General features: G+C 40.7%; 1 protein-coding gene across 1 annotated transcript in view; it reads left to right on the forward strand.

Annotated features, from left to right (window-relative positions):
- Positions 1 to 11935, forward strand: part of lrba (LPS responsive beige-like anchor protein) — a 191710-nt gene that overhangs the window by 165638 nt on the left and 14137 nt on the right. The window contains exons 49-52 of the mRNA XM_040146675.1: positions 5256 to 5345; positions 7210 to 7402; positions 9455 to 9520; positions 11222 to 11377. Coding sequence (XP_040002609.1) covers positions 5256 to 5345; positions 7210 to 7402; positions 9455 to 9520; positions 11222 to 11377 — 505 coding nt within the window. The remainder of the gene's footprint in view (positions 1 to 5255; positions 5346 to 7209; positions 7403 to 9454; positions 9521 to 11221; positions 11378 to 11935) is intronic.

The following is an 11935-nucleotide window of genomic DNA, read 5'->3' on the forward strand; positions in this document are numbered from 1 at the left end:
TTAATTAAAGGTAAAAACAAAAAGTGGCTTTTTAAAGTCTGTTTGATGGTCCACCTTCTTCTGTATCTTGCCAAATTTGACTTTGTTGTAGAAATATTGCTGTGTTTCATTTACTTAGCAGTTAAAGTGGTGAGTGCAATGTTATTATTAGCCATAGGAAAAATTGACAAAACAATGAAAGCAAGACACAAGTTCTAATAAACCAAAATGACCCTTTAAGCAAAGGTCGTTATAGCATTGAGGTATAAATGGAGATGAGATCAGTGTATATCAAGTGGCTGAAATGCGTTTTGCCTCCACTGTTCTGCTGCCCTTCATGCTCAGTGACTGGAGCATCACAGGCACCAGGGGTAGATCTGTGATTTATCACCTCATTCACCCTAATTCCCATCCAGATGTGCTTTGGCCTTTAGCGACACATACAAGCGTCCACAAACACACACAAACACACACACACACACACACACACACACACACACACACACACACACACACACAGATTCATTACCAGGGTGCACCGGTCATTTCCACCCTCAGCCCGAGCCCATTAACCACTCTACTGGTTAACACACACGCACCACAAAATTGGATCACTGGCACTCCACTGTTTCTGCCAAGCAGTTCCAGTGACCATGGGATTGATAAATCCACATACATACGGGACACCATCAGAGGAAGGGGCATATGATTTGAAGGGTATCAGAATAGCAACTCCTGCCTCCCTGCTTATGACTGCAGGAATGTAGGTTTTGGATATACATGCTTCTGGAATATGTGGTTTTTATTTTAATGTAGTTGTGGTGCTATGTATAGCATATTTTAATATCATTACTAAATTCGTTTTTTGACATTAGATTATAGTTAATAAACCAGACCAGTGCAAAGAAGTTGTTGTGCCGCGCATTAGTGCTTAAGTGTTCTTTATATTGTGTGCATTGGGTTACATGTTGTGGGAAACATGCTGCAATACTGTAAACCACAAATGAAAGAAAATACAATTATTTTCCTCTTGCAAATTAAGCTCTTAGTAACTTGTTTAGTGACAGGAGGCATCAAATTTTATGGAAAACAGGGTTCTAGGGTCTTGTTGGTCCACGTTCATTTTCCAAACATATCACAGTTTAACTGAATATTATACATCTGTTGTAAAAGGTTACACATGCCATATTTAACACTGGCGATGTCGCACTGAACCTTACATTGTGAAGATGTGGTGGAAATTGAATATTTTCACCATACCTTTGTGTGAAATATGAATAAAGCAACAATGTTGAGTTTGTTGTTTTCCCCTCCCACTCCCCCTCTGATGCTGTGAGTCCAATCTGCTGGCTTTCACCTTCGAAAACACCATCCGTCTGAGCACTTTAATTAGTTAAATAAACCAAAGCAGTGTTATCCCCGTGAGCTAAGCCAAGGCTCTCCTTCAACTGTGTTTGTGCGGAAGGAAGCATGCCCTGTCTCCTCAGAAGGTGGAAACAGAGTTCCAGGCCTGGGCCTCGTCATAGCCCGGTACTGGGGGTGGCTGAGGGCTGCAGGAGCTTTGGGACTGAGGGCTCTGGATTTGAAAGTGTCCCCAGAGTCTACCATTACTGAGTGACAACTGTTTCAGCCTGAGCTGTGGTCTGGGCCAGGACAAATTCGGGCAGGTCCCGGGGCTGTTCAGTGTCAGGGGGATGGGTCACAGACGTGTGTGCGTGCATATTTGGGTTGGAAAAGGTAGTAGATTGGGGCAGAGGGTTCTGTATTCCTGGTTGGCTGATTCTGTATTCCTGCCACGCTGTTTGGCAGCTGCTAACTCCCACCGGCCGCAAACAACCTCACACACACAAAATCACATAGAGACTCCAGAGATTTGTGTGGATCATACCTTGATATGTTTGTACATACACATTGTATTTATACATGAATTCATTGGTATGTGTATACCTTTGTATATTTATGTGTGCTCATCAGCATAAATGCACATGGCTGTGTGTTTATCTGTGCATTTCTGTTCTGGGAGAGAGTTTGGAATATCTCAGCACAGATTAGGGAATGCTGCGGAGACCACTGCTGTGTTTTTCAGAACCATGATTACTTCCTGTCCTGCCTCCGCCGCAAGTCAAAACTCACCCCCTCTCAGATGCATTTATGTGTTCGTGTGTGCACCCTTGTGCGTGGCTTGTATGGACATCTGTGTTGCTTCTCAGTGTATAAAGAGAAACACACCCTGTGCTGCCTTCTCTTCGTTGTACAGGGCTTCCCCTCTTTCACATGTGATTATGGAAAATCCCACAGCCTCTTACGCCACTAACAAAACACAGAGCCCCGTCTGAATTGTATAGTGTGTGCGTAATTCGGCAGAAGACGGGAAATATACCCACGCGAGCGAACCTACTTTGACACTCAGCCAAAGTCACCCACGAAACACATGGCCCACTGGTTTACTTTCTTTGGACAATTTGTCCTTCACTGTATTCAATATTTTTTTTCAAAGTATGAACATCTAAAGCTGAAGATACAGAATATGCCACTACGCTGCTTGACAGAAATACAAGCCCATTGCAGTTATTCTTTTTTGTTCTTTTCATAGTCAATGTTGTTGGGTTGATTTGCATAAAAACAGCATGTTTTACATGGAGATCCATCTTGTCAAGTGGCTGAGTAAATCAAAGGGCAGGCTGGGACATCTGAGCCGAGGGCGTCTCAGCCATTTAAATGTATAGAATATAGAAAACCTTCATCAGACATGGGCCAGCGCCCCCAAAGTGATTGGCCTTGTGGATGGCCCTTCATATAATCACCTGAGCATTGCATTGGCATATAGGGAGAGGACATGCTGACCTAGACTCAGCCACTTCCCAACGTTCCACAGACTCATAAATGTCAGAGCGTAACTTAATGAAGATAGGTTGAGTGACTTTGAGGAGTCTCTTCTACACATTAGCTTAAGCAAAATGCCCCGCTCTTTAGGCAGAGGAGAGGGGAGGCACTTTGACCTTGAATGATACACCGATGTCCTTCCACTAACACACCAACTGTGGATGAGATGTAAAATGTGAAGATTCCCTGTAATGATCTGTGTTGCGGTCACGTGCTGATGATGTGTTCTGATCTTTGCTATCATTGCGTTAACTTAAAAACATTTAGACCAGTGCAGTGTTAACATACATACATCGCACAATACTGGATCATGGGAGCGTCTCTTTTCAGATCTGGCATTTCTTGCACACATGCATGTGCAAGTACAACACAGAGTAAATACAGCTTTTTACACGCATGGTAAGCAGACCTAATCCTCTTCTGTTTTACCTATCCTTATCTCATGTATCATGTCTGAACTAATCATGCGCTTTCATTCTTTAGACGGTCCTAACAGGGCTATTGGTTAATTTACACTATCCTATACAGTGGGAAATTTCAGCTTATTGTTCTGCTCAAAAAACAAAGATAAATACAGTTTAAAAAAAAAAAGGGAGACTTAAAAGAAAAGCGCAAAAACTTGCAGAATGAAGTACACATAAAAAAGAGAAGATGACAGGGGAAGGACATGATCTCCTTGGTGTTTTAGTTCTGCATGAAAAATACTCTATGTAAGATTTTGGTGTATCATTCTTGACCCTAAAGAAGCTGACAATACCTCGTAATAGACAGTTGAGATCTCTCCTTCTCTAAGCCCCTCTGATCTCTGGTTAGTTTCAGACAATGGGTATGAGCAGACTAACTTCCCAACCTTTTTTTCTCATGGAAATACCATATGCAGGCCTCAACCATGAGCTCATTCTCACAGGCCTCGCCAAGTCAGGCTAAAACGTCTCAGCCTACACACACAAGCTGTCACTCCCACACAGCCAGTCACAGTGCACACCAACATACTGACAGGTCTGTCATAATTTTGTGTTGGCCATTTTCTCTCTCCCTGTCCCTTTTAATAAACCATCTATCATAATGTATGTGTTTCACATAACAGAGTTTTTTACTCAGTGTAATTTCTGCTTAATGTTGTTATTCAAACTGCTACTGACCTTTTTATTGTATTCGGTTTTCTGTGTTTTGTGTTTTGTAAGAAGGTTTTTGTAAGAAGGTTTTGTAAGGTTTTTTTAATTTTGTTTTGTCTTTATAGAAATGTGTCTGAAGTTTGAAAAGGTTTTTATCTGTGTGCCTGCACAGGCCCAAATTTTCTATCATCGATAATTTGTTAAATCCAATTCATAATGCTGCCTTGTTTTCTCTGCCTAGATTTAGTTGGATTTGGAAATCGATTAAGATTGTTCTTTCCTGAATCACATTTAATTAAAGCAAAACAAAACATTTGAATGCACTTATGATAGCCAATAATGATAATAATTACAGTTAGTTATTTAATCCATTAGTTATTCAAAACAACATTTCTGTTGACAGTTTGGATGATCTTTTTATTGTTAGTCATCGTTAGCAAAAATATTAAAAATTTCCTGGCTCCATTTTTTGAATTAGGAGGATTTTCTTCTTTTCTTTGATTTCCATTGATTGATGTTAAGTAAATATCTCAGTCCTTCAGAGAAAACAACCAATTTGAAAAATTCACCAATTAACTTTTTGTAAAATTTATTTCACAGAACCTAATTGGTTAATTAAAAAAATATAGATACAGATTATTCTATGTTGCTGCTTGTTTTTTGCAATCTTAAACAATAGCATGATAGTGTACAGTATTGGGATACACTGCCATAGCCCTGTACATCCATGTGGGTGTGTTCCAGGCCGTGCTAGTTGGCCTGACAGTGAGCTGTGTGATGCTGTCCAGAGACTGCTCGGCCGGCGTCTGCTCTGACATTTATAGTCCTATACCTCTTCATTAACACCACCTAACCAGCCAACGAGCCTGCCTATCCCAGCCTTCCTCTGATTCTGTGTGTGGCTGCGGAGGATAAATTGGTGTGCCCGTGTGTACGTGTGAGTGTGTATCTGACAAGTGAAAAAGTATGTTTACATGTAAGAGTGTATGCATGTGTGCTTGAACCCCATTGCATTTTTTTCCTCGCGCTGCATTTGCTTAAACACAATATTTTAAGATTGGTGTAACATTTATCAGGTAGTGATGTGATCTTAGGAAATATGATATGATAGAATAGAATGTGATCATGTTAGACATAAAAAGTTTTGTACATCAATGCACATCTGAGTTACAATGATGCAAGAAAAATCCACAAAAATGAAATTTAAAAAAAGCTAATATATATCCATTTTCTTTGTGTTTTTTTTTTTCTTCTCCTTTCTCTCTTTTTTTTCCTCAGGCTGTGGAGTCTCAAATTAGGAGTTTTGGACAGACCCCCTGCCAGTTGCTCATCGAGCCACACCCACCCCGAAGCTCAGCCATGCAAGTGGTGAGTGGTGCACACCCATACATGCAAAACAGATAGTCTCAGAAACACACACACCACTGTACTTGTAATGCTCCAGTCTGAAAATACTATGATGGATCAGCAGCAAACAGAGCTACAGTATCAACTCTCCTGCTGCCTGGTTAATGCTGTCTCTGATGTCGGGGCTGTCCTGACGTTGGCACTCTGCTTTGCTTCCCATAAGCATCACATTTTTTGGCTCATTCTTTTCATCCCTCTTTTTCCATCCACAATTGTGGGAATATAAAGTCTTTGGTTTGAAAGCATCTCCTCTCTCATCATTAGTGAGGTGTGTGTGAAAGGGTAAGATCACAAGCATTCGTGTGCATGTGTGTTTAGTAAAAGGTTTGCGGGAAATGCACAGCTCCTGGCAGGAAACCTGGGTCTGAGCCAGATTTTCCACCTTAGCTTGAAGCAGAGGAGATCAGCGAAGGAGAGCAATGAACAGCACTGCTGAAGTGACGGCTTTTTAAGGGCCAAGGAGTGCAGTCAGTGTGCCTGCTTGTGATGGACCAAGGCCCCATGAGTCCCTATTAGTGTGGTGTCCCTGTGGCGCTGACAGCTGGCTGTAGACCACCACCCAGCGCACACATGTACACACAGACACAAACTCAGACCGGTGCTTTGTATCTGCCTAACTTACTGTATGGGCAAATTCCTATGAAATGTTTTTTATTTTAACTCCACCACATAAGGTTTTCAAACATAATATTCAGACGCCATCATTCAAACGCATTTCTAACCCTTGCCACAGCTCTATATTGCTTCACAACACCCTGTTCTCTTTGCCTATACATGTTCTCGCTCTTTACTTTCTCTCCATCCTCTCGCATGCGAGTGTGTTGTCAGACTGTCGGCATCCGCCCATGCTGGTGGTAATGATACTGTCAGTACATCTGGTTAGCTGTCAGACACACCAGATTTACTCAGGTCTCTTCCTGATGTTAAACATTGATGTGCCTCTTCTTTACACGCAAGGAGGGAAAATGGCTCTGTGTTAGAGCTGCTTAGTGCAAACACTCTGTAAATGGCTCTATATAGGCTCCTGTCTGAACAGAGGAAACAATCTGATAAGTCAATGAAATCACTTTTTTTTTGTTGTTGGTCTCCCCTACTGTGTATAGGTAAAGAGTTGAAATCGAATGTGACTTTTAATATTTTCATGAGTATTTTATACTTTTTGCATACGCTGATAAAACTTAAAAATAGTGCTTAATTAGTCGACAACAATTTTTTAAAATCAATTATTAATTAAAGTCATGTATTAAGCAAAAAGGGCAAAACATTGTCTGCTTCCGGGTTCCCAAATGTTTGAATTTGCGACTTTTCTCTGTTTTATATCATTGTAATTTGAGTGTCTTTGGGATTTGGAATCAAAATAAGCAATGTGAAAAAGCCACCTTGAATTTTTCAGCATTTTCTGACATTTTTTAGGCCCAAAAAAGATAGGAAAAATAACCATCAAATTACTCGTGAAATTAATCGATAATGAATTGAATTGTTTGGTTGTAGTCCTACTAAGAACGAAACACAAAAGATTTCATTTGCTGCCTTATTTAACAAAGTGCTTCTTCAAAAGTGATCACTTGTCTTTTCTGTTCAAACTTGATAAAAAACTCTTTTTTCCTAGCTTGTCTGTGCTGCTTGAATGCCTGCTATCCTGCTCACGCTTCCTAACTGTCTCTCTTTCCTTCTCCCCCCCCCCTCTCCTCTGTTTGCATTGCTAACACCGACTGCGGCTGCCTCCCTCGGTCTTTTTTGTTTTACTCTTTGTCTGCCGCTCCATATCTCGGCTCTTTTCCCTCTCCTCCCCGCGTGCCGTTGTCCATCCCGGGGGGCTGAACAGTATCTTCTCCTGCAGACCCCGCTGATGTTTACGGAGCAGATGCAGCAGGATGTTATTATGGTGTTGAAGTTTCCATCAAACTCTCCTGTGACCCACGTAGCAGCCAACACCCAGCCAGGTCTAACGTCGCCTGCCATCATCACTGTCACCGCCAGCCGCCTCTTTGCTGTCAACAAATGGCACGGCTTGACAGGTGAGAGATTTAGGTCCATGCACACATACTGTTTATTTGTGTGGTTTCGCCTCATTCTTGTTCCCTTATTAAAAGATACATGTAAGTAGAATAATTTGTTCTGTGATTTTAAGCCAGTGCGATTCTGCATCAAATCAATTTCAAGGGTATTTTAGGCAGGTAAAGATAATCTTTTGGTACCACAGAATTACTTTCCTACTTCCTCTGTTCATCTCTCTCCTCCGTACTTAGTGTCTAATTAATCTGAGGATTGACCTGTCTCGTCTCTATAGGAGGGACGTTGATTTGGGAGACAGTTGACTGTGTCTACTAGATAGCAGTATCAAATGTGACACATGCAGCAGCCAGCATTAGGTCTCACGTCCACCTCCATACATCAGCCGCTCACTTCACAAAACCTTATTTACTCAACATCCATCCTATCCTGGAAGAAACATTAAATTTGATGTCTGTGAATTTATGGGGATGAAGACTGATCGGTTTTCAGTAGAATACAACCTCATCCATGCGCACCACAGACCAGACTGATTAACCTAATTTGTTTAGTGAGCTGGCATAATAAACAAAATGTGTGCTCTTCAGAAGTAGCTCATGAATTGCAGGGAACTATTGGATTCTTCGTGTTGCTGTTAGAAAAGATAAAAGAGAAAAAATGAAACATGTGCAGATCCAAACTTCTTTTCAGGTGCAGGACAGGGAAGCATGCCAGCAATAAAAACGATTCAACCTTTGTTCATGAGCACATTGAAAGCAACACAGTGTTGCAGACATGATTCACTTTTAATGTTTTGCTGATAGAGTTGATGGAGCTAATGGAAAATGCACATAGTGTTTCTATATAGTTAAATAGTGTATCAATGCTTATGTTTATATTAGGTTTTGGCATGCTATGATATGTAAATCATCAAACTGGTGCAGAAACAGTCGTTAATAGATTAGTTGATCAACAGAGAATTAAACAACAATTTTGTAAAGAAGGATGGAGGTTAACATCTCAAATGGTAGAATGACCGCCTCCTCTCTTGGTTTTATATTTTTGTAAACTGAAATTCTGTGGCTTTTGGACTGTTGATCAGACAAAGCAAGCGATGTGAAGAAGTAGCCCTGAGCTCTTAGAAATTGTGGAAGGCATTTTTTCTGTACTTTTACAGACTGAGAAGGTAATCAGTTAATCAGAAAAATAATCTTCAGAGATTTAGTGAGTACAGAGGTTAGTTTCAGTACCAAATGAGTTACATGGATTAAAGGGGATGCAAAATATTACTACTATAAGGATTTTCTACTGTGTGTTTATATCAGAATAAACTCTATCTTTTGGTTTTATACTTTGTCAGACAAAACAAGAGATATGAAGACGTCTGCTTAGGCTCTGGGAAATTATGATGGTTATTCTTTTTTATAATTCTGTTTATTATTATTTTTTACTTTTATTTTTATTGAACAATTCATTGGTTAATCAAAAAAATAATAAAGTTGTTGATGGATAATGAAAATAATCATGAGCCCTAAATCAAACTCTCTGAGCATTAGTCATTTCCCAGGGGCTGAAAGAAATGCTGTTTTATGTCCTGCATTTACGCTTGAATACAGAGAATATTTTGAAGTTGTATCCAAGAGGCTTCTTCAGCCAGAACTGAAGAAGCCTCTTGGACGAGAGGTGAAACATCTTCAAGATCTACAGCCAAGTCCGGGTGCCCTGGATTCAACTCTTCATGGATGATAACCATGACCTGGATGACTGAGAATATTCTCAGACATATTTTGGTTTACCAAAAAGACGGCAGCCTAGAGCTGATTGGTTGGGCAAAGAGAGGCATTTTGTAGCACACGGTTAGCATAGGGAATCATTGTCTCTATGGCCTTGGTAGCTGTCTGACATAATTGTCAGTCTAATTCAGTCAGTCTAGTTGGTGGAAGAACTCTTGGGGCAGTAGGTGACACTGACTTTATGGTGAAAACTTTCAGTGTGTTATAATGAATAGAAAACCCAGCGTCTGCTTTACAAGGCCACATGATTACAGTATTACTCCAGTCTGTCTTCTTCTCTGTCAGGTCATCAGAGCTCATCGGTGCAGGACCAGCAGTACCAACTTCCCGTGGAAATTGACCCACTGATAGGTATGCTGTCATTTATGACTGTGAAAGAATCCACACACATGCATGTTATTTACATAGTGTGAGCTTATATATGCAGGGAATGATTTTTTTGTGTGGATTTATGTATGATTCCTGCTGGCATCTTGGTGACTCATGGCAGTCTGCAGTGCTGTGTCCCTGGACAGTAGATTAGAGTTGTTTCTCAGCCTCTGCCCCAGTTCACTCCTCATGATATAGCCCCTGCTCTCTCACTAAACCATTTGCATGCAAATTGGAATGCAATGAGCTGTGGCCTAGGCCGGCATTTCATCATCAGCTCCCCCTCTTTCTCCCTCTCCATCGTCCCATCCCTCCCTCCCTTTCTGCATCCTCTTTGGTTTAATTTGAGCGGAGGGAAAGGACGCGTGTCAATGGAAATGAATATGAATGTGGTAATAATGTGTGATTGAGAATGCACGCCGGACGGCTGTCAGGACAATATGGGCGCCTCTCATCCTTCACGACTTGTTGATGAGCAGGAGAAGAGTGCCGAGCCGCAGTGATGTATGGGATGCACTGGTGGAGCAGGGAGACACCAGCCTATCTGCTCCCGCCTTCTTCTCCTTCGCTTTCCTGCAGCCTCTCGCAGTCTCACGCTCATCTGTGAGGGGGGCTGTTCTTTCTCTGTGAATGTTGGGGTCACTCTCTTTCTCACCAGACCATTTCCACACTGTTTTTTTTTTTTCTAACAATTGACTACTGAAAATAACCAGGCTTTAGTCTCACATATTCATCTTTATTTACACGTACAGTATTTTCTCTTACCCCCCTCTGTACAGGCTCAAAGAAATCTTTGTCTGTGCATCAGTACTTATGGATGAAGTGCATGTTTTAATAGCAGTACAGTGGGTTTATGTTGTCATTGAATGCACACTTTTCAGGCTAATTTATTCTTTAAATCTTTAATAATTTTTGTTTTATTTAACCATTTGATATTGCCGTTTTCTCCCATCTTACATTTTAACACTAAAGCATAGATATTGTATTAAATAATATATTTTTGTGTTTGCGGGGAAGCATGTGTGTTTTAGAGGGTGGTAGAGGGGATTTTTGTGCTTGTCAGTGATATATTTACACTGTTTGCATTCCTGGAGAACTCTGAGCTAAACACAGTAAATTGAGGATGAGTGCTGAGCCAACTGTGGCTTTGGGAAATGTTAAAAATGGGTTGAAATATTAGTCGTAGGAAGTATACTGGACTTTCTCAGTTTTCATACTACACAAGCTTCCCCAACACCTGTTCTCCAGTGCTTTTGACCCCACCAAATAAGAAATACTTCTTAAGGCACGTATCTCTCTAGAAGATAAAAAATATGCCACTTACAGAAGAAAGAATGCCAATAAATTTGCTTCCTAACTAGCCATTGGCTAAATTACACAAGCAAGATGAATTTGCAGTGTTTATTCTGTGGTGTACATATTTGCACGCTCTGCCATTTTTTTAGACTCTTGCGAAAAATAAACTTAACCTCCCGAATGTTTTATGTATTCGCTCACAAGTCTCTGCCTGTGCAGTGAAATTTAAGTGGAGATGCGTCGGATCGTGAGCTCTTTGAAAATAGCTGATAAGTAAACACTTAATTGTGTGTTGGATTAGAGATTAAATACTTTACTGTACATCTGTACATTTTCAACATGTAATCTTTGACTTGCTCATTTTATTTGTACCCCTCTCCTCTTCAGCCACTAACGTGGGCAGTCATCGTCGTCAGATCTCAGACCTGCTGGACCAGAGCATTCAGATCAGCTCGCAGTGTTTCGTCATCACAGCCGACAACCGCTTCATCCTTCTGTGTGGCTTCTGGGACAAGAGCTTCCGTGTCTACTCCACCGACTCAGGTACTGTATGTCCCTAGCGCTGTTGTCCCCTGAGGCATCATATAATCTGGAAAATAACAAAAAACTGCTTCTGTCTCAACTTTTTAAAAATATACTACATCATGTCCAAAAACCCTTGTCCTATGCGTGCATTAGCTTACACCTTTATTTCCATTCTGCAAGTTATCATCCTTGTCGTTTCTTTTCCATTTAAGATATGACATGAAATACTCACTATAATGTTTTTTGTCCCAACTAAAACCTAAAATGCATTTGTCAAACACATAGGTAGCCTATACAACATCTGTCTTTGTTGCTACATTTTAAGGTTGGAACAGAAAATAAATCTATGAAAGTTCACAGCTATCTTTAATGCTGGTCTGGATAGCTCTTGACACATTTAAGATGAATTTAGGGATACATATGGTCACATGCCAGAAATAATAAGACTTGATACTAGGTGCATGACTTGGTTTATAATGGCACGAACCCCATAAGGTGTTGTAGATTTTAATTAATTGTGGTAATATGAAAATGCACTGGTGCTGTTGCCCTGAAACGGATTTTTACATTCAGGCT

Source organism: Xiphias gladius, chromosome 15, assembly GCF_016859285.1.
Source record: "Xiphias gladius isolate SHS-SW01 ecotype Sanya breed wild chromosome 15, ASM1685928v1, whole genome shotgun sequence".
NCBI lineage: Eukaryota > Metazoa > Chordata > Actinopteri > Istiophoriformes > Xiphiidae > Xiphias > Xiphias gladius.